The sequence below is a fragment of the Barbatula barbatula genome, assembly GCF_947034865.1.
Source record: "Barbatula barbatula genome assembly, chromosome: 22".
Lineage (NCBI taxonomy): Eukaryota > Metazoa > Chordata > Actinopteri > Cypriniformes > Nemacheilidae > Barbatula > Barbatula barbatula.
In genome coordinates, this window is record NC_136785.1 from 12,666,918 (window position 1) to 12,691,196 (window position 24,279).

Consider the following 24,279-nt stretch of genomic DNA (forward strand, 5'->3'; position numbering starts at 1 on the left):
TTCAAGTAAGCCATCATAATCGTCCGTTGGTGTGATCGGGCCTTTATGAAGAAATATTTGGTTTGTAAAAGTCGTGAGTGAATTAGTCGAGTAAATAATCAGTGTACGGTGATAAAATCGCAGTAGAGTGATTACAGTCAGTACTATTTTTACGATTACTATCGATGTTAAGAAAACGTTCATCAGGTAAGATTAAAAAGGAAACTTCTATCCATCGATACATTTAATATCGCCGAATCAACCATACAGTGTGCATGCTCGCGGGCCTTTAATTATTTCTAATTCCCATCTAGTTGTCAATAGCTGCCTGTGATACATTAATCCTGCGCAAAACCTTTGCCAGCTGACATCGTTTCCTTTATCGTTTCATTTATGTCAGCACATCCCCACAAGGATGGATTTCTATCCTTTGGTATGTAAACTAGGTTGTAGACTCCCTAAAAAGTGTTTATTTTCTCAAAGAGTATATATTGTCACTAGACATATTGCGATTAGCGATGATAGTGTTGCGTCAATCTTTATTCAGATTAGTATAAAGAAACTTTTAGTATAAAGAAGATCACGATTTGGACACCTGGGAAGTTGAAATCATTTTATTAAACATGATTTTATTTTGATGAAGAAAAGATAATATTGCGATTATGGGTCTAAATAATTTTCTATCATGAACGTAACATTCTTACTTGAACACACACAGAGTCAGTCGGAGTGTAGAGAGTTTATTCAGTTCATTTAAATGTGCCTTAACGTTATGCCTTGAGGTTAATCCATATATCACTACGAGAAACATTTCAAGACATGACAAAACGTTCTTCCAAATACTGCTTCATGTGATTTCCCCCTGTTCTTAGTATGTTATCATTTTTTATTGTATTTAAGAATAACACCATGGTACAAATAAAACAAAGTTAAACTTTCCGAGAACACCATTCAAAACCAACCAACGAGCGGTAATTTAAAATCACAGTAGAGGTCCTGTTTGCATCACTTACAACGTCATCGCTTGATGCTATAAAGGCATAGTTATAGCGCTCTGTCATTTAATTCGCATATTAAACAAAAAGAACAAACTTATTGCTGTTTCAAACTTCCTGTTAAACACTTATTCATATGTGCAAACTGTCTTGTGTTATCCACGGCGCTGCCGTGTGGGGATCAGTACACCCAGGAGACCGGTACCCACTGTGGGGTCGAGGAGGCTCTCTCGATGGCTTCCTCCACACCCTTAACGCTCTCATCCACATCGTTGTTCACAAGCGTTTCATCAAAGAAGGGGCGGTGTTTGCTTAGAATGCTGTCCGATTCCTTCTGGATAGCCTGTAGTGCCTCGGACTGTCAGGTAGAATGGAAACCATGTCACGAATGCAAATTAAATCGCTATTAAGATGTTCGTAGTATCGTAAACCAGTTCTAACCTGATTGGCGGTGTTGGTAGGAGCGATGAACATCACTAGAGGAGCAAACTCTGCCGTCCTGAGCACTTTGAGAGTCTGGAGAGAAGACACAAATGTTTTAGAAAACAACACATTTTCAGCGTATAGCCTTCAAGAAACGGTTTACCCTCTTCGTCTTGGCACTAGCAAAACATCGAGGTCATAGGTTTGATTCCCACAGAATGCACATTCGTTTCAAAGCGTAAAACTTGAAGTCAATACTAACTTTAACGTCACTCAGACCCTAAAGGGAATAACATTAGACTGTGAGACATAACCTGAGGTTCCACATCCAGCACGGCAATCTTCCCTTGCTCGTGGATCTTGTGAACGGTTTCAATTTTGGTTCCGAACATGTGGCACTGGTAGCTGCCATATTCAAGCAGCTCATTTCCGACGATACATCTGGTCATCTCATCATTAGAAATGAAATAATATTCCTTGCCGTCCTCCTCGTCTTTCTTTGGAGGTCTGGTGGTGTCTGAACGGAGAATGTTAGAACAGATTTGTAGATTAAAAGTGTTCATCTTTCAAAGTTCTTCATCTTTGTATTATAAAAATAAAACTTCTAAAATAATAAGTGACATGATCTGAACCGATGCTTCAAGTTATATTTTATTTAACTCCTTTTTGAGGATCTAAACAAACTTAATAGATGAATCACACAAAAACTTTCAAAAAGTAATAATTCTGTTTCCTTCTGTTATTAATTTAACATATCAAATGTAAGAAAGCACTGAGCTGTACATACGAGGAGCTGGATAGGCAAACTTCTCCGGATATTTGCTCAGCAGGGAATTTTTAATATGGCTCCTTCCAACTCCAGGTGCACCTAAAAAAAAAATATATATATATCTGTATCCTTAAGTACGAATTCTAAATCATGAGCTTGTGTTTGATATTGATGTACACTAGATGTCCTCTAGAACATTCTGCAAAGGCTTCCCCAATGATAATGGATCCGTAATCTATACAGTAAGTATAGATTATTGATTTTTATTGTATGATTGAAGCAGATGGTCATGAAACTAATTTAATTATCCGAAAATACTAATGGTCCCAAATGGTCTGAATTAATAATGGTGCTTAAAATATGATCGGTATTATATTGATAGGTTCTATGGTGCTTACCAATGAGGACGAGAGTTTTTCTATTGAAAGCAGGAAGTCTCACAACCTCCTCATAGGATATTACATCAAGCTGGTCAAAGACTAAAAAAAGGGAACAAAGAGGTCATTAGTTGATGTGTTTTGACCTACAGATCACCACCAAGAGCATAAAACGTAGAGTGTTTTACTAACTTGAGCTGTGTTTGGCGAGGTACTTGTCTTTGCATTTCTTCTTCTTGCCGAAAGGACTGCACGACTGACCGGCTTCCCGTGTTGCTTTGCTCTTGCTTGCTACTCGCCTGAAAATAATAATATTCTATTGGCCTGCAAATAACACTACACCTACAACTTCCTTGTATGAACGTATGAAGGGCGTCGAACGTACCATTCCTGAAGTTCAGGAGAAGGTATGAGTCCTGCAAAGTCTGTGGAGGAGCTGTCCACCTTTCCCTGCCACCAGTTCGGATCTTTCTTATTGATTATTTGAATGATGTCACCCGTTTGGAATTTCAGGCCAGCTTCCTTGCACGGGATGAGGTCGTCTTTGGCCGGGTCATAATCAAACTGTGCTCTCATGTACATCTGGAAAGAATACAGGAAACATTATGAAGATCTATAAATCATTTATAAACAAATTTGATTTATGAACCAATGCACTGCATTCTACGGGCTGGGTTAAGGAGGGTGATGGGACAGAACAACAAAAAAAGGTTGATCCAGAAAGAACATGAGCGAGTGTAAAATAAAGCAAATGTAAAAAGTGACACATTAATTTGAAATGAAAGCATATAAAGTATAAATTAAAGACCACTAAATTTATCTACAGCTAAAAGCTCTGAATTAATCTTCTAGATGAAGCAGTGTGGTAAACCTGTGAAGTTTATTCTCGCAAAAACGGGAAATGCTTTAATTTGAGTGCGGTTTGACATTGTGTGACCAGCAGATGGCAGCAGAAACACACAACTTTTCAAGTTATTAAAGAGCTAGTTCACCCAAAAATGTAATTCATAATTTACTCGCCCTCAGGTCGTTTTAAACCGGTCTTCATTTCTTTGTTCTGCTAAACACAAAGGAAGATATTTGGAAGAATGTCAGTAACCAAACAGATTTCATCCCCCATTTACTGCCATAGTGGGGTTAATAAATACTATTGGAGTCAATGTCAGGAACGCGGAAAGAGAACCCAAGTGCAGGCAGCGAAACAGGGTTTAAACAGGATTTTAATAAATAATAAACAGGAACAAAACAACAACCCACGAGGGGGTAAACAGGGAACACAATAAACTGAAGACTAACACTTGACAAGAACTACAACTACAAAAACACCTAGACTAACAAAACAAAACACTCACACTGACTTGACTTGACTAGACTATCAATGACAATGACAAAGACTCCAAGACATGGCATGGCAAAAAGCATGAAACATGTACAACGAACGAGCACAAGACAATAGACAAGAGGGTATTATATAGGGAGACTAACAAAGGGGATAACGATAGGCAGGTGTGGGTAATGCGACACAGGAGGAGAGCAATACTAGAAACGAGAGGGGCAGGGCCAAATGACGAGACAGGAGAGAAGGCATATTATGTCCTGATTGACCATAATATGATCCTCTCCACATAAAACACGTGGGTCTGTCATGATTCTGCCCCTAGACCAGAAAATCAAGACAAGAGCAGGCAGAATCATGACAGGACCCCCCCCTTTAATGAACGCCCCCTGGCGTTCACCAAAGGAGCAGACTAACGAGACAAGACTGACTGGGAAACGGACAACATCCAACAAAACATGGTAAAAAACAACAAGGGCAGACAGGCAAGAATAATCAATGGGTTGGGGTGACATAATAAAAATAACAAACAGGGGAGGGGGGGTGGGGGAACACAAGAGTTCATTGGGGGAACACAAGAGTCCGGGGGGGTAAATCCGTAGGGATTGGAATAAGGGGGAACAGTTCTTGTCCCTGGCGCTCGGAAGCGCGGAGTCCCAGGGGACTTAGGGGACACCCTGGGGGGCGGCGCTCGAGAGCGCGAAGTCCCAGGGGCTGTAGGAGTCCCCGGCTGAGGAACATGGCTTGAGGCCGGCTGGAAGGCCGGCTGAGGAACATGGCTTGAGGCCGGCTGGAAGGCCGGCTGAGGAACATGGCTTGAGGCCGGTTGGAAGGCCGGCTGAGGAACATGGCTTGAGGCCGGCTGGAAGGCCGGCTGAGGAACATGGCTTGAGGCCGGCTGGAAGGCCGGCTGAGGAACATGGCTTGAGGCCGGCTGGAAGGCCGGCTGAGGAACATGGCTTGAGGCCGGCTGGAAGGCCGGCTGAGGAACATGGCTTGAGGCCGGCTGGAAGGCCGGCTGAGGAACATGGCTTGAGGCCGGCTGGAAGGCCGGCTGAGGAACATGGCTTGAGGCCGGCTGGAAGGCCGGCTAAGGAACATGGCTTGAGGCCGGCTGGAAGGCCGGCTGAGGAACAGGACTGGGCGCCTGCGGGACCACCGGACTCGGGACCACCGGACTCGGGACCACCGGACTCGGGACCACCGGACTCGGGACCACCGGACTCGGGACCACCGGACTCGGGACCACCGGACTCGGGACCACCGGACTTGACGGGACCACCGGACTTGACGGGACCACCGGACTTGACGGGACCACCGGACTTGACGGGACCACCGGACTTGACGGGACCACCGGGACCACCGGACTTGACGGGACCACCTGGACCACCGGACTTGACGGGACCACCGGGACCACCGGACTTGACGGGACCACCGGGACCACCGGACTTGACGGGACCACCGGGACCACCGGACTCCGAGCCGCCCTCCGTTGCCTCTTCTTCTTCTGCCGAGCCACCCGCCTGGTGGTCGGCTGCAGGAACGAAGTGAATGGGATGGGCGGCTCGGGATTGGAGGCCTCGGACGAGGACCCCCAGGATTCCCGTCTCCCCCGCTTGCCAGTGAGACTGGACGGTTGTGGAGAGGCTGCAGAGGCTGGAGAGTGGTGCGTGGCAATGCCCACAACACCCATCTGCAGAGGACCACTCTCGGGTATCGCTACCAGCGGAGATGAGCAAAATGGGTTCGATGAGGTCGCGGACTCCGAACGCTCTGCGGCAGTTACCCACACGGCGTCGAAATCCAACGGCCTCATCGCCCTCATCTCGGAGCGAGAGAGTGGCTCTCTGAGACCGGCGTTGAAAAGCACCGCCAGCTCCCCCTCTCCGAACGCACCTTGTTCCGCGATGTCCAGGAACCTCCCCACATACTCATCCACAGTCTCATTCCCCTGGCGAAGACTGCAGAGGCGACGGGCCAAGCTGGACCGGTCAGTGTCCATGCTGCCGCTGGGTTCTGTAGTGGCTCGTTCGTTCTGTCAAGAACGCGGAAAGAGAACCCAAGTGCAGGCAGCGAAACAGGGTTTAAACAGGATTTTAATAAATAATAAACAGGAACAAAACAACAACCCACGAGGGGGTAAACAGGGGACACAATAAACTGAAGACTAACACTTGACAAGAACTACAACTACAAAAACACCTAGACTAACAAAACAAAACACTCACACTGACTTGACTTGACTAGACTATCAATGACAATGACAAAGACTCCAAGACATGGCATGGCAAAAAGCATGAAACATGTACAACGAACGAGCACAAGACAATAGACAAGAGGGTATTATATAGGGAGACTAACAAAGGGGATAACGATAGGCAGGTGTGGGTAATGCGACACAGGAGGAGAGCAATACTAGAAACGAGAGGGGCAGGGCCAAATGACGAGACAGGAGAGAAGGCATATTATGTCCTGATTGACCATAATATGATCCTCTCCACATAAAACACGTGGGTCTGTCATGATTCTGCCCCTAGACCAGAAAATCAAGACAAGAGCAGGCAGAATCATGACAGTCAATGGGGGATGAGATCTGTCTGGTTACTGACATTCTTCCAAATATCTTCCTTCAGTTCATCTTTATTCATTTCCCGAAGGCAATTTGGTTGCGGCACACAACACAAATCCATTTACTTCCTAGAAAGTTCTTAACCTGAAATAAATAAAATGACAACGAATGATTTGGGATAAAAGAATGATTTGTTTTACTAATCGGGGTTCTATATAACGAATGCCGGAAGGGAGAAGGTTAAACTCATGATACATTGGGTGGGAATCGTCTAACAAAATGCTCTGGGCTTCATCCAGAACCGGTCTATCAAACACTATAACCGGGCCATAGTGTTAAGCTGAACAATGAAATGTATACAGGTTTATAAACAATCTGAGGGTCAGTAAATGATGACAACGTTTTCATTTTTGGGTGAATTTTTAATCCAGAGGTACTCTACAGTTAGTTGTTATCGATGGATAATATTATATTCACCTGTTTTCCTTCACTGAAGATTCCCATGATAAACCACAAACCTTTTTTTAATCAAGAATACAGAATAGAGCGGACAAACACAAGGAAGAAGTAATCAAATCTTAAAAGCTTAAAGCTCACGTTTAAAGGTCAAAGCACAAAGTGAGTCGAGTAGATCACACCAAAAGAAAGAAACTGGTCTGATGTGACAGACTTCCATTGTTCTTCGACTCACCTCACACGGCATAGAGCGACCTTGCTGATTAGGGATGACTTTCAATGTGACAACGCCATTTGTGTCTTTCTGTAATGAGAGACAACGTCCAACATGATTAAACCAGGCGTATAACCTTACAACCGACAGGAAAATACTATGAACTTAAATAATATCATTAAAATAATATGACAATATATAATTGAATCATACAAATAGTAAAAAATATAATATTTTAGCAGTAGATGAATAAAAATGAAACAAAGTATGGAATTAAGTCAAACAAATTCTATAAACAGAGTAATTACACTTGCATAAGACATAAGATGCATTAAGATACATGATATCATTACAGTATTTACAGAGAATATACAGTATAGTAGCACTACATGCAAATGCAATTGTTGTTATATTCATTGTGAAATTATAAAATGTGTTAGTAATAATCTATTAATGACTATATGAATTGAAAGAGTGTGTTTTAATACAAGCATACGAAGTAGCTAGACGCAGTTTTTTATCTAATTCTATTTTTGGGTCACTCTCACAAAGAAATTATTAAGTCATTTGCAAACTCAAAAAATATAAAAAGAAAGCATTATTTACAACCATAACACTGATATTTTTGCATTATGTGTGTGACAATGAAGCACATTCGCACACTGTAAGCAAATGGTGTAAAACTAAATCGTGGACACTATCTTAGCTGTACAGTAAACCGTGTACATTAGGCATATACATATATTGAAGTATCGCATAGCATAATACAAAGACATAAAGATATTTATCGTGGCCCTATTTCAGTGTGTATCATAAAGCTATGGCAATATATTTCAAAATTAAATATATTTTTATGTAAAATTCAGTGTGAGATAGATTTATTTAGTTTACATAAAGATGGTTGAAGTAAACCTTAAATGTTGTCAATCATCTTTTACAAAATAACAAATGTTACAAAAAATTGGTAATGTTTTGGGAACGATCTGAACTTTGAGTGTCAGTCTCTCATTTTGATAAACGTTATGATACAAAGGTATCGTCTATCGTTTCGAATCGTGAACTGAGCGTATTGTTACACCCCTAGTGTGCATTGGAGTTTTACATTTAAAAATGAGGTTAAGTGGCATTGCCATTTGTAATTGAACATAACTAATAGGTTAAGAATGACAGTAAAACTCACCAGAATCTTCTGCAGCTGATCTACACTTTGATTAGAGACGCTTTTGCCATTGATTTCGGCGATTTCATCTCCTTCATGTAAAGAACCTGTCCAGAAATCATTTCAATAGCAGTTATATACTTAGCCGTGTCAACAAAACAGAATATTCACAAAAAAGCTCTACAATGAAATCCACTGTACCTTGTCTGTGTATCATGCCACCGTGTAAAATTCTCGCCACTGTACACCTCTGTTTTTCATTTAGTTTAAGAGTGACACCCTACACGGACACAAAACACATGTAGTATTTAAATTACGTTATATTTTAGATGTTCAGGGACAAGTAAATCATTAAGACATTGTGACATGTATTTCATTTCAAAACAAGGTTATATTTTACATTCTGTCGTCATACTTTGACGGTTTAGCAAGGCGGGACGAGAGCCATGAGGGAATGACAGAGGCCAGTGATCTCGCATCTCTCATGGAGGAGCTCCGGGAGCATAAAAGGAAGAGCGACAAGAGTGTACGACGAGAAAGGACCAGGCCTGGACTTTATGTTATGCGTTATTGTGTTTGTGTGGCCGTCAGTCGACCTTGAGGGAGCTGCTCATGGGCGCCGTATAGGGGGGAAAAGTTAGGACAATTCCAAGGGCCCCTGACTGACAGGGGCCCCAACAAATAGGGAAAAACTAATTAATTTTTTATTATATTATACACTATATAAATCATCATCATGTAGTATATTTCAAATAATAATAAATTAATGATATCTTTTATTTTACTTATTTTGGCAATAAAAGTTAAATATCCCCAATTGACCAAAAGTAAACATCCATATTGACCGAGCACCCCCCTGTGTCTGCATGAAATGGTTCGGTCCTGCCTATATATTTTAATCAGTGCAGGTAAACGTTTAGCAAGATATTCATATTAAATAATTGTCCATGCCCATTTTAGCAGACTTAACAACAGATGAGTCAGCAGCACCCCAGTCTCCCCATAACTGCACCCCTTCCTGTCCCAGTGAAGAAGGTGAGCAACACTGTGTTAATGACTTAACATCATTCCAGGGAGTCTGTGTGGGGTTCTCTGTCTCTCTTGCTCTTTTTTACCATAGCAAAAAAGAAAGTGGAATATTTATGAATGACAGAAATCAAACACAAATTATTTTCTCACATAATGACCATTATGACATAAAAAAGAACCTCTTGTCTGTATTAGATGCATTTAGAAACAATCAACCTGCATGCAAGTTACAGATAATATTAAAATAATCCAGTTTGATGCGTTCATTTAGACTGAATTTTGGCCGTTAAATGACATCTATAGATACAGGCCTTATTACTCCCACCATGAAGGGCAGTGTATTTGAGACGCTTGCACACACACAAATCTATCATATCTAATGTATGCAATCAAGTGATGATAATACAGAACTATAGGTAATTTGGGTTAATGTTCTGTAGTGTCATTTATTGGTATATATTTCCATTGTTCTTATTTGAACCATGTTAACTTACCTTTTAATTTGATGTCACTAGTACTGTTAGTTTTGTTATGACCATATTCCAAACCTAAAAAAACCTATTGATTTAGTGATCACTTGATCTGTTTTGTAGCACTATAATAACCCTGATGTGGAAATTAGTTGTTGGCATATATGTGCAGTTAAGTAAAAAAATCTGCTGTTTTCATTGTTTTGAAATGATGATGTTAATTTAATTTGATTAAAAGCTAATATATATTTAGGTTTTTTCTTTTTTTTTAAATCTGTCAATATTTTTTACAATAAAAATACATTGAGAATGGACATTGTATGGTGGCTTTTAATCTTGCATCAATAGTGAACTCCATACTGTATGCAGACTTGCATTTACAGATCACCAGCAGTAAATATTTTGCTAGTACTAGTATTGAACTACAAGAAGCAAGACAGTTGCAAGCCTTTTAGAGTTATTTAAAACTTTTGATTGGACAGTAAGGGCCTAGAGATGTGGTGCCAACAGCTGCACCAAAGGGGCCCAATTAGATTTTTTTTGTCATGGGGCCCAAAATTCCTGGCAGCGCCCCTGGAGCTGCTTGCCTTTTACTTTCGTTTTATTGTTTGTTTATTCTATTAAAAGTTGTTTTACGTTTGCTGGTTCCCGCCTCCTTCCTCACATGGAATTTTGTTACAAACACTATTGTCAAATAATGCATTAAATGTCCAAATGAAATGTTTCAAAACTATTCACTGATTGATGTGCACAATTCAACAGATTCTGCTGTTGAAAAATATATATACTGTTTTATGTTGGAATAAATGACAATACCAGTGGTTCAGAAGGACTTTTCTCAAAAGCCACCTCACGCATCTTGGTTGTCTCTTTGCCATTGGCGTGCCCTGCGCTGCCGTTGCTGTAGATGTCCTGCCGTTTACTGTCAAATGTCTGCATGGCGGCCTGAGAATGCAAACATTAAACACATAATATATACAGTATTACAGCCTTCCAGATGCCAATAATTAGCATTAGCACGAATTCTAACCAACCACACATTGACATTTAAGTTTTTACAAATGATCTCTTTGTCTAGTCTTTAAAAAAAAAAGAAATGATTGAAGGTGGTGGAGGAGGAGAATTAGACATCTGTTCTGGGTTAACCATTAAACGTTCACATTTGAACACTTCATTTAATTCGTCAATGCTGGGAAATGGAGCCAGATACAACTTACAAGGTTGGCATGGTTATCTTGTCTGATGAGCTTTGTTTTTAAAGAACTTATGCAACGTGATAAAATAAACCTTTAGTATAAACCTTTAATAAAATAAACCTTTAGTATAGCGTCAGCAGTAGCGTCAGCCCTCGTGTGCAGCCCTCCTCGTGGGAAGACCTACAAGTGTAAAGACCTGGGACTTTAGTATATTTAATAAACATTTTCTTTCACTTTCCTTGTATACTAACAACATGCGTTACTCCACCGCAGACCATGTTCTCACTCAAGACGCAAGGCACGACATGCTCACTCTCATGCGCGTCCCATTCATACCTTCCCTTCTACACCTCTGTCTCTCACTGTGGGTCTCTGGAACTGCCAGTCAGCTGTGAACAAGACTGACATCATCCATGCTTTTGCTAGACAGTCTGAAATTCACATTCTAGGTCTTACTGAGACATGGATTCATCCTGAGGACTCAGCCACACCTGCTGCTCTCTCCACCAACTACTCCTTCTCTCACTCTCCCTTCTAAACTGGAAGAGGAGGAAGCACAGGATTGCTTATCAACAATAATTGGAAATATTTCCCACTATCTTCACTATGCAACATCTATTCATTTGAATACCACACTGTGAATATCACTTCTACCCTATGCTTGTGAATTCTACACCGCCCTCAACACCACCCTCAACACTAAGTATGCTCAACATCCTGTCTAGATAACCTTTGTCTTCTGTTCTCCAGACCAGCTTGCGCCATCCCCTCCTGCCCTTGGCTGTCAGACATCCTCCGTGAAAAACGGAGTACACTCGGGGCTGCAGAAAGGAAATGGCCAAGACCAAGAATCCTGCTGACCTAAGTGGCTACTAGTCACTACTCTCCTCTTGTTCTGCTAGTGTTACCAAAGCTAAAACATCTTCCTTTACAACCAAGGTGAGCAATGCACCTATTATTCGGCAGCTCTTCTAGACATTTAACTCTCTACTTTGCCCCCTCCTCCCTCACCCACTACCTCTTTGACTGCAGAGGACTTTGCTGACTTTTTCACTGAAAAAAACATCATCCATCAGCAATAATTCTCAGCACCTCAGACGTCGGTACACACCACCCTCACTTCAGACATTGAACTATCCACATTCAAACAGGCCCAGGTCATGCCCCTACTTAAGAAACCCACATTGGACCCATTTACTACCGACAGTTACAGACTCTCTATTCCCATTTATTGCAAAAACACTTGAAAGGCAGTTTTGAACCAGGTGCCTTCCTACCTATCCCAGAATAAAGTATTGGATGACAAACAGTCCGGCTTCAAAACAAAACAAACCAATCAACTGAGACTGCACTGCTTTCGGTCACAGAAGCACTGTGGCTAGCTAAGGCGGAATCTAAATCCTCGGTCCTGATTTTGCTAGACTTATCTGCAGGGTTTGACACTGTCAATCACCAGATACTGCTAACAACCCTGTCATCACTAGGAATCTCAGGCACTCCTCTCCACAGGTTCAAATCCTACCGCCTTCAGGGTGTCATGGAGAGGCTCACTGTCCACTGCTCACCATCACTGGGGTCCCTCAGGGATCGGTGCTTGGACCACTCCTCTTCTCCATCAACACAACATCCTTGGGACCCATCATATGGGCACACGGCTTCCCCTATCACTGTTATTATGCTGATGACACCCAGATGTTTTTCATCTCTATCCACTGGCTACTGGTTGAAGACTATCACTGGATCTGGACCGGCATACTTTCACACCCTCCTATACTCCTACACCCCATCAAAAACCCTTCAGCAAACAAGCAGAATCTTGTATTGCCTTCTCAAAAGGGCTTTCCCGCTCATTCTCCTTCACAACTTCTTCCTGGTAGAACATTATTCCCAACTCAGTCTGGTCAACCACATCTCTCACAACATTAACGATCGATATCCATTTATTCAGCACCTCCGCCATGGACAGCGCCTGTTAACGTGGGACGTAAGAAAGTAACCTCCTAAGGTATAGTTCGGGAAACAAGCCTAGAAAAGGTATAACTGAAGTTAAGGTGTACATTTAGAGACAACATTATCGGCAAACGCAACCCTGGCTTTTGTTGAAACTAGTAACTTTGTATTAGCACCTATTGTATTATTGCTCCTGTATGACATATCGCTCCCTGAACACTCTGTAAGTCGCTAAATGTAAATTAACTATGTCTACTGCATACATTTGTATAAGGAAAGAGTGAATCATAAAGAGTGGTTTTCACACTGCACGAGATAGAGTGATACGATTGTGAGACACTCGGACTCGTTGAAATAAAAACAGAGAATCAGCAATGCGCTCCCAGTGTAAATGTGTGCACTCCCTGGGGAAATATGACACGCTGATTTCAGACAGGAAGGTCAGTTATATGCATTCAACGGATACATTCAGGATTTGAGATGACTGTAAGCATAATTATACCAATGTTTGTGTCCTCACCAGCAGACGATAACATTACGTTAATTCTAAACTGCACAAGGTTACTATTGTCACACAAATGGATGTATAACTAACCTAAATGTGGTGTGTATTTAGAAAAGTGTTTATATTTAGAATGACAATTTTAGAGAGAGAGTAACTTCGGGCAGAGTTTTAGTTGACCGCGATCCTTCTTTGTGAAAACGAAAGTAAACTTTTAAATATTAGTTCAGTAACAGTTACAGAAACGAACAACAGTCCATCAGTGTCTTAATCTTTATTTGTGATAAATACAACAAACACAGTACAGCTGTTGCTTTACGACTTCATTGCAGAAATTTCTCTCTCTGAAGGCTGAATGTGCACTCATCCCATCACAAGGACGCAAAGGGTCAATAAGGTTTATATGAACATTTTATCATTGAATCAAAATGTAGAAATTATGTCCTCACTTTTATGTCAATCAAACCCTTTACCCCTTTCTCTGGGATTTTTACAACATAAGGGTGAGTAAATAATGTGAAACTGACCCTTCAAGTCGAAGGCTAACAATCCTGTTTGTGGACACCGGCCCTAATACATCAAAGATGGCAGTTATCTCAGGCATCTCAGCAAAATACTGTTTTTTGTCAATGATTTTAGACTCACAGCTGTGGCTGTGAAGGACAATGTTAATCATTTCAGTCACGCTGTAAAGAAATGCCAGATCTCACTTTTACAACCTCATAAGCAGGGATTTGTAATGAGGTGTCATGATGTGCATGCATCATCAAAGCTCAGGACAAAGTTACAACACTCCTATGACATGCATCGCATAACTGGGACTTTGCAGCGTTCAGCTTGAAAACGTGATTTATGATGAGTTGACGGCACAATCTAGTGTCAGCCAGATATTGTGATGAAGTGTGCTGTTTTATTGTGTCGTAAAATCCAATGTGTCTATGAATTTTCAACATAATGTTAAAACCCCATAGAGACGTCAACTGGACCGGCATGCCCAGTTCATTAAGTTCATTTAAAGGGATAGTTTTCCCAAAAATTCTGCCATAATTTACTCAACCTCCAGTTGTTCCAAATCTGTATAAATTTCTTTGTTCTGGTGAACACAAACAGTTCTTGGCCACCGTTGACTATCATAGTAGGAAAAATGACAATGGAAGAAAAAAGGGCTTTCCTGCATTCTTCAAAATGTCTTCTTTCAACAGAATAAAGAAAACTGCTCGGTTACAAGCATTCTTATATCTTTCTCTGATTTGGAACAACTTTAGGGTGAGACTTTTCATTTTTGGGTGAACTGTCCATTTAAACAATACACCTTAGTGGAGGTATGGAGGCATATATTAATAACTTTAACAGGAAACGCATAAAATTCTCAAGCAAAAAATCTTTTTCAATACAATTCAACACAATATATTTGTAATTTCCTTATCATGGCAGGTTGCTCTTGTTACTTTCACAAAACTCAAAACTTTGTTCTTATCCGAAACAACCGAGACCAAAACAGTAAGATGGAAAAACAACTTCTTATACTGCGTAAATCCTCAAAAATGCAATCAGATTAATACTTTTACACATGCATACACGTTTGTAGTGCAAAAATGTGTCCTGCCTATTCACGGTGAGGAGAAGAGAAATAATGCTCAACTTTTCATTACATAGTTCTTAAAATGGCCTATATTCTTATTTTAGAAATCCTTTTACCAAATAAAAAATTGACTCACTCATTTTGACTGTACAGTAAATTGATACCGTGTAACAATATCATGATATATTTTGTTAAAGTGAAATATGATTACTCTTAGCGTCAAAACAATATAAGTACAGTATGAGTCAGGAAAATGGCTATTTAATAAAAACGAATCTTGTCTGTTATGTCCGTTAAACCACATTTCAAGATATCCAGTTCATAATAGTGAGCCCCAATATTTAACTTATTGTCTACACCATAATACCAAAATATGTCTGTGCGAAAAGGAAGAATAACAAAGCCAAGTGCTTTGGATTTCAGGGTGTATAGCCTGTGCTAGCGAAAAGTGAAGTGAGAGGGACAGGGAGGGTAAAAGGGTCCATTAGTGTAAGAAATGAGATAACAAGACCAACTAAGAGTTCCAGCTCTGGGAAAAATCACATTAAGTAAATCCAATCACACAGAGTGCTTTAATGTTTCCTGATCTTATGGATTCTCTGCAGAAGTCCACTTGGACACCAATACGAATGATAATCCTATAAAACGCCTGTTCGCTCAGTTGTGTTTGTGCTTTCTGATCCATTGTAAATACAGCATCTGTCTGGTAGATCAGAGTTATACGTACAGAAAGTAAAATCACATACAATACAACCTCAACTTCTTAAATACAGTCAAGAGTTCCATACAGACGGAGGAATATAGAGTAAATGTCGGTCTCCGTGTCTGCATTGGGTACATACACATTTTATAATATGAAGTACTCTAAATGTTCTCAAATGACTTTAACCTCTTTATCTCTGGTGCATATTTTGTATGTTTTACTCAAATTCAAAAGAGTGCCCAATCCACATGCATTGGAGTAAATTCATCAAATCGAATTTGACATAAAATGCTCAAAATTTTAACAATTTGGCAATAATTTGACTTCTATTCTGTTATGTAACTGTTATATGTTACACAGTAATTTTTTTTGACGTAGAGCTTTAATTTGATACATGACTCATGTATGTGTTTCTGTTATATGAAAAGGAAATTGAATACCATTCGTTTTTTCGGTTTTGGGAAGACAAATTCCTTCATGTAGCATAAATGCAAAATGTATGGGACCTGTAAGAAAGCTGAGACTTTGAGCTTTCATAAGATATAAGTCGAGTTGTATGCTCCACAAACATATAGGCTTGATGATGTGGGACCTGTGGGTAGAGTTTCGGAGATTATAGGATTAGTTCTGTCATCATTTACTCGCCCTCTCGTCATTTCAAACCTGTATGAACCCAAAAGAAGAAATATTGAAGAATGTTGTTAACATCCCCCCCATTCACTTGCATTGGTTTTGTGTCCATACAATGGGTAAATGGTGGGCTGCGCTGTTCTGTTACCGACATTCTTCAAAATATCTTCTGTTGTGTTCTGCCGAAGAAATAAAGTCATACAGGTTTGAAACGACAAGAGGGTGAGTAAATGATGGGAGAATTTTCATTTTGAAGGTGAACTACTCCTTTAATGTGTGCGTATATGAATGACATAATATACTGTATATGTTAAAATGTTGTTCTGTCGTCTACATAGTGAAAGACTACTTGGATACTACTGTTATATGATACAGAAAAGTGAACTGATCCTTTAAGACACAAACAACACATTCATTTCAGTAGCAGAACCACTTGAAATCTTGTGTAATAAGCCAGCTGATATCAAAGCCTAAAGACCGTCGGCAAAATCTCCCGTGAACTCACTTCACACTGCTGACAAAGCCATCTTCATTAGAGGGAAGTCACATGTCCATGGAAACATCCTGAGCAAAGGTTGCGTGCCACGGTTGGGCTGATAAAACCCCAGTGCACGGGTCAGAGAGGTCCATGAGTGTCCAAAGAAACACTCAAAGTCAAAGTACATTTTTTATATACATAAATCCTAAAATGCTTACATGGTAGATGGATATGTACATACTGCAGCTAAATAAGACAGTAATTGTTTATTTATTTAGATTGAACCTGCCTAGTATATATACAGAACAAAACAGAACGTAACACCAACTGGGTTCAACTTGTGGCATCCATGGTTCTTGTTTGCAGCATTGAGCTGCCAAAATATTGCAACCATACAGTTCACTCCATGCAGTTGTCAATCCCTGACGTTTGCAGTGTGGACAAACAAGTGTGCGTGATATGACCACCGCACCTTCCTTAACTCTGTACGCTTCCTACTTTGGAGTTTCACTCAGTCAGAATGCTCATGTGACAAAGCAAAACCCCCACAGATTGAGCGGTTTTACTTGATCTTCAGCACTGAAATCCATAAATTTCAACTTTACAGTTTTGTATAATCCCAAAGTTTGTTTCTTATTTATAGCCAAGGGGGGTTTTCTCGGCATGTGGCTAATGGCTTGCTTACTGGGGGATTTGTTGTGCAATAAGCTGCCTTGAAACAATTTGTATGGTATCTATATTGCATTAGAAATCACTATACAAATACACTTAAAAAACATTTATCCCCCCTCAGGTGGTTGAGGAGATGCGCAGTGCAGTAGACCAAAATAAGCGAGGTCTAATATATTAAAGGCTAGATGGCTCCGGCATAATACTTACACTGCGTCGAGTTTCCAGTCTCATGCCCCGGGGAACAAAGCCTCCTATGAAGAAAGCACTGAGAGAAGACACCGGAAAACAACTACAATGAGTTTTGGGTGTCTCATCTTCAAAATCATGTGTACGTCAAGATGTCTGATGGACCCATGCAGACAAGCCATAACACAGTGTGTTGGGGGACAACTGGTTTGTTGGTGTTATTTGCTATTATAAACTGTTCATTTATTCTTCTGTATGTGACTCTTTCTTTCTTTAAGACATTCTGAGAAATGACTCTGTGGTTTTATTGGAAGTCAATGAGGTTCATTGGAAGTCATAGGGTTTCAATGCTGTTTGGTTATCAACATTCTTCAACATATCTTCTGTATAAGAAAGTCATACAGGTTTAGAATGACATGAGGGTCTTGGCATGGGCTCATTGTGCAAGTAAACAACCACCTAGCAACACCCAGGCAACACCAGGGGCGCAACTCTGGTCTGACAGGCGGGGGGACCAAAATAAAGTGTTGGGCAAAGGTTTTAATTTCAGTTACAGAATAGCCTGATATTTTAATCATAATATGGTGTGTGAAAGCACACTAAACGTCTGTAAACACTGGATCAGAGCCATACACTTACCCCTAACCTTATCCTAAACCAGGGGTATTCAATTAAAGCTTCTGGATTTTCTTTGCAGCGGAGGTCCGGAAAATTTTAATATGTTGTATATGAAAAGTTAACATGTTTTATTATTTACTTTTTATTACGAAACCCACAGTTAGCATGGATCATAGTTCGAAGGCCTGGTAACTGAGAAAATGTGCTGTAGGCTCTGGTGCTTAACATTTTTTATGTTATCATATCGGCCGATAATACAGTTAAGGCTGATTTATTATAGCCGACAGATTATTTCCCCTGGTTAAACTTCTTCAGGAGCACGCTGCTCACAGTTAAAATACGGTACAGTAATGTCTTTCTTTCGTGATCATTCACTTACTGCTAATAGCAAAACATTGTTGATGTAAGTACAGTACTGTATGTTGATACAGTATTTATGAATGTGAAAATTATAAAAACAAAAGCATATTGTTTCAATCGGACTGCTGTCTGAATGCTTTCTCTCTTGAGACCTGTTAGACATGTGGCTATTAAGAAAGAATTTCATGGGTTGTTCTGGAAGAACATCTATCATTTGTTTATTCAATAAAAAATATAGTAGAAAAGTTTGAAGGTTCAAGAATCGTCAACTAGTATAAAGTAGACTTGGTACATGATTTTCAGGGGAAAAAGAGAACTAACGGTTACGTTGCTTTCTGCAGTCAATGTTTTCAAATAATCACAGTTGTCCACTGTTGTGAGGTAGGCGGGACGAGAGCCGGGATTCGATACCGGAGCATGAGTGATTACGAGCGTCAGCTGTATGGTCTCGTATCACGGAGGAGATTGGGAGTATAAGAGGACGAGAGACCGGACTGTCAGTGGGGGAGGACTTTATGTTATGGTTTGTGTGTGTCTCTTTTTACGTTTGATTTTTATAAATTAAAAGTCTATTTTATGTTCGCCGGTTCCCGTCTCCTTCCTTCCCTTTAATTGAACGTGTTACATCCACTTTTTGCCTTTTGATTTAGTCTTAAGGAATTTTATATTAACATAAGATACTTCACATCAGCCAATACACGGTTATCGGCTTCCAATGTAAAATAATTATCGGTTATTTGGCTTAATTTACATATCGGTGCCACCCTATTAGAAGCCATTCAATATTATTCATACACGAACCGATTCTAAATGAAACATTAATTATTCATTATGAAATGCTTGAAACCTGCTGATTATTAATGCTATTAATATGATTAAAGTCGCCATAACTCAGACAGTTTCTGCACATCCCATGTTAATCTTGGGTCCTTACAGAATAGTATCGCGCCCTTCAAAAAGTTGTAGTCTTTAGTTTGATCACATTTATAAAAGACAGACACAGCTGTAGTATTATTTCCTGAAAACGTATGATGCGTGCGGGGGGGGTGGGGGGTTGGAACTAAAGCATGTGCAGAAGACCCATTGCCAACAAAACACAGACATATGACTACGTTTCACTTACGCATGCGGTTCATGTCCGGCATCTTTAAGCTTGGGGACCGCGCCATCTATCATTAACATTTACATTTACATTTTTACATTTAAATTTAGTCATTTAGCAGATGCTTTTTTCCAAAGCGACTTACAGATGAGGCTTTTCCAAAGCGACTTTTTTCCCAAGTGACTATCAGTTTCAATCGATCTCCAAATCCAGCGTTATAAAAACCGCTTATATATAACATCCATCACTTAAATTAGCTTGTAGTTCTTACACTTTCACCATTCCAGTCCGATATTAGTGGGCGGAGTTAGTGTAGAGAGCTTTTACGGGCTATTTGCACTGAGTAGACACTCCGTCAAAATTACGCATTACATTGAAGAGGAAAGTTTCAAAAAGTGAGGGGCGCCTAAATGTCCCCGCCTGCAGAACACTCAATGAACCACATGGCAATGTGTTAATAATACCTGGCAACTATACAGCTACATAGTGATAACTCAATATCTTGATCTTGTGAAAGAGTGAAAAAGAAACATCTGTGTTTTGTAGTGCTGCGATTCTTTTTTTATGGTACAGCCGGTTTCATCTTAACAACATAAACAAACGTTACTACGCATTCGCAATTTTGTGACTCCAACTTAACATCCACAAACATTAAAGTGCCTGTAGAATATTTCTGATAACAATCAAAAGAAACCGAGAAGAACCGTCACTTGGCTAAACTTGTCTCTCCAATATTTTGAATTTAGACTCCGACACCAAGCTAAACTGCTGGATGTCACTGCACTACACGGTTTGTTTTACTGTGACCAAACTGCAGGACCCATTCAACAAATTGTTTATTACATAAAATAAACATACATCAAAATTCAACAAATTGTTTATTTCATCTTCTAATTTAAATTGTCTATTTAATGATGAATATGAATTAATATTAACATAAATTAGATAAAGTTGTATTATTAGATACTGAACAAACATAAACCAGAACTTAAGTCTTACGTTTTCATCTATAATCAGCCTTGTGTGAAAAGGGAAGCTTTAGGTCTCGTGCTTTTTATCTAAAGCAAACAGAATGCCAGGGACACTGTGTGCTACACAAGCAGCTCCAAACAGTTCTCCAGACTTCCCTCTTTAATCTGCAGAGAAAATTACGGCTTCTAAATATAGATCGCTTGTGCGCTTCTGCTTGACTAGTGAAGCGTCATACATACATGACTAAGAAGCCAGCACCCATAATGCTCTGGGCCAATAAACGCTCCCATCAGCAGTATTGATATCACCCAGGGCTGGTATTCCGATGAAGGACTCTGATGCTTTATGAATGATTCCTGCTTATCCTGATGATATCCTGAACATGTTCATTGTTTTATCTTCCTCATAAAAGATCATCTCACCTTGATACACAGCATGAAAATATAAATCATTAATGTTCCTGGCGCAAATAGTTTGGGAAGAATTTAATACTTGGGTTTGTTCAGTTATTGGCCACCACACACACACACACACACACACACACACACACACACATAATAAAAATCAGCTATCATCATCGGCTGGTCTTAAAAACTACAAATTTGTCAACGTTGTTAACTAAGATAAGGGGTAATGAACCTTTCCCGCATGGGAGGCTCAGAGAGAGGCGTGAAAGTGAAATATGTCAATTTATGACTGAAGATGAAACATAGTCCTTTTGTTTTGCGCATGTTTTTCTGCATGCCATGGGATCTTGAGTTCACAAACAAATATAACCTCACTCATGTTAACAAGTCTTTTGTGCTGGCACTAATCCTATCTTCCCTACAGAGCACTATTGTCAGGTCATCAGTGCATTATAAAGTTAATCTTAGGAAACATAATAAAGTGGGAGGGTCGGGGTCATCAACCTTGGAACTGTATAGACCTTAACGTCCCAGCATCACTGGTACACTGGAACTGGTAATTCTGATCACATCAGTCAATAGAGGTGCTACTGATGACGTTATTCACTGTGTACATTACTGATTCAATTATTACATCTGATCGTAACAATTTGCAGAAATAGAGAAATCTTCAATGTTTTCAGAGAACAATGGGAATTTCACTCCAGTCTCCTTCCTCTTGAGAAAGTTTTAATGAAACCTAACTTTTGTCAGACAGTGAGACAGTAACAAAATGTTTACAAACACATTTTACAAACATATGTTACAGGTCGATGCGCAGCCATCGTCGTGACGTCATATTGCATCACATCAAAACAATGATTATATATTAATCATTTATAATGATCGCTTACCACGGTTATTCGTTTATACTATTTACAATCAAAGCACAAACCGGTATAAAGCGGAAAGTTGAGCGCTAGAGCACCAGTGACGCGCGTTCGCAGCTGTCATCGCGACGCGTCAAATCAAAATAACATTTTATTTTGTATGCTTTTATGATTAATGTAATATAATATTTCGGCTATTTCATTTCTGTGTTGAGAAGTTAAACTTAAAATAGCGTAAAGGCTAAAGCTGTGCCGAGCAGCAGCGTGATGCCGATGTCAAACCGGGCTGCACCAGAACAGACCAGAACATCTCCAACCCTCGTCATGTACATCAGCGACTACCGCGATTCAACATCCAAGCTAATAGAAGCAGCGATATACAGTAAACATGCGATTGTAAATGCGGAAATGAGAATAACAGTCATCCTCCGAAAAGATAAAACGTGTCGATTCATTCGCGAAATGACGTCTTACCTTCTCTGCCTTGGGTTGCTGCAGCAGTTGTTCCAAATAGAGATCCGAGAGAGCGGTGCGCGCGCTGTTCACTCGCCCCAGAGTGACCGCTGGTTCGTTTTTATTGCAATTTAATGTCATGCTTCGCACGCAGGGGGTAAAAAACAAGAAAAAAGTAAGAATCCGATCAAGGTCCGAAACGAGTTGATAAAGAGAGCGATACGGAAGATAAAGGTCGAGCCTTAGCTCGAAGTCCGGAGTTTGCGCAAGAGAGGAGACGCGGCTGACAAGTCACATAAACAAGAGTGTGAGGAGCGTGGGGAGCGTGAGGAGCGTGAGGAGGGGGCCGGCACACTGCAGCTTGACACTGATACTCGCGGAGTAAACGTCAGATGAACCTTCAAAACATTTTGATAATACTACTATGGCGAAGACTTGTCTCGTGAATATTAATTACGTAAAGCGACGTTGGCCCAGCTCTCACAGCTAACAAGCCAATCGCGGGGAGCTACTGGAGGAAGGCGTGGCTTGTGAATATCAATCACGGGTTGGGATTGGAAGGAGCAAGAAATATGAATGACATCACTTGTTAGAAACACGACGCACGTCTCGATGGTTTTGATACAGTGTGATCATTTTACTTTTATTTTTATTTGTGTTTTAATATTTGTTACATAAATGACGCACGTCTCGATGGTTTTGATACAGTGTGATCATTTTACTTTTATTTTTATTTGTGTTTTAATATTTGTTACATAAATGACGTCCGTCTCGATGGTTTTGATCCAGTGTGATCATTTTACTTTTATTTTTATTTGTGTTTTAATATTTGTTACATAAATGACGCACGTCTCGATGGTTTTGATCCAGTGTGATCATTTTACTTTTATTTGAATTTGTGTTTTAATATTTATTACATAAATGACGCACGTCTCGATGGTTTTGGTATAGTGTGATAATTTTACTTTTATTTGAATTTGTGTTTTAATATTTATTACATAAATGACGCACGTCTCGATGGTTTTGATCCAGTGTGATCATTTTACTTTTATTTGAATTTGTGTTTTAATATTTATTACATAAATGACGCACGTCTCGATGGTTTTGGTATAGTGTGATAATTTTACTTTTATTTGAATTTGTGTTTTAATATTTATTACATAAATGACGCACGTCTCGATGGTTTTGATCCAGTGTGATCATTTTACTTTTATTTGAATTTGTGTTTTAATATTTATTACATAAATGACGCACGTCTCGATGGTTTTGATCCAGTGTGATCATTTTACTTTTATTTGAATTTGTGTTTTAATATTTATTACATAAATGACGCACGTCTCGATGGTTTTGATCCAGTGTGATCATTTTACTTTTATTTTTATTTGTGTTTTAATATTTATTACATAAATGACTCACGTCTCGATGGTTTTGATCCAGTGTGATCATTTTACTTTTATTTGAATTTGTGTTTTAATATTTATTACATAAATGACGCACGTCTCGATGGTTTTGATATAGTGTGATAATTTTACTTTTATTTGAATTTGTGTTTTAATATTTATTACATAAATGACGCACGTCTCGATGGTGTGATCATTTTACTTTTATTTTTATTTGTGTTTTAATATGTATTACATAAATGACGCACGTCTCGATGGTGTGATCATTTTACTTTTATTTTTATTTTCATTTGTGTTTTAATATCTCTTAAAGCTTCTCCCTGTGAAACATTCCTGCTGGAAAACGAAATTCTGATGGATTTTAATCCTGCTCGTAAGAACTTTACACAAAGGACATTTGTAATGGTTTTATTGGTAAACAGC

General features: G+C 39.7%; 1 protein-coding gene across 1 annotated transcript; it reads right to left on the reverse strand.

Moving 5' to 3' along the window:
• Positions 1–578: 578 nt before the first annotated feature.
• mpp1 (MAGUK p55 scaffold protein 1) lies at positions 579–24,160 on the reverse strand. The gene is made up of 14 exons (XM_079486128.1): positions 23,468–24,160; positions 22,478–23,226; positions 11,093–11,152; positions 10,593–10,721; positions 8,479–8,557; positions 8,299–8,384; positions 7,140–7,208; positions 2,929–3,125; positions 2,736–2,842; positions 2,565–2,645; positions 2,185–2,265; positions 1,712–1,914; positions 1,416–1,490; positions 579–1,332 (listed from the first exon to the last, which is right to left on the reverse strand). Exons 2-14 carry the CDS (start codon positions 22,595–22,597, stop codon positions 1,156–1,158), a joined length of 1,464 nt encoding a protein of 487 aa, XP_079342254.1. The 5' UTR covers positions 22,598–23,226; positions 23,468–24,160; the 3' UTR covers positions 579–1,155.
• Positions 24,161–24,279: the final 119 nt, after the last annotated feature.

What these genes read in the sequence shown, in the direction of transcription:
- mpp1 (XM_079486128.1), bottom strand. Translation starts at nt 22,597, where the DNA reads ATGACATTAAATTGCAATAAAAACGAACCAGCGGTCACTCTGGGGCGA. An exon ending in AAAGTCCTTCTGAACCACTG is followed by an intron (nt 8,558 to 10,592) that starts GTATTGTCATTT and finishes GTGTCCGTGTAG; the next exon opens with GGTGTCACTCTTAAACTAAA. An exon ending in TCTCCTGAACTTCAGGAATG is followed by an intron (nt 2,843 to 2,928) that starts GTACGTTCGACG and finishes TATTATTTTCAG; the next exon opens with GCGAGTAGCAAGCAAGAGCA.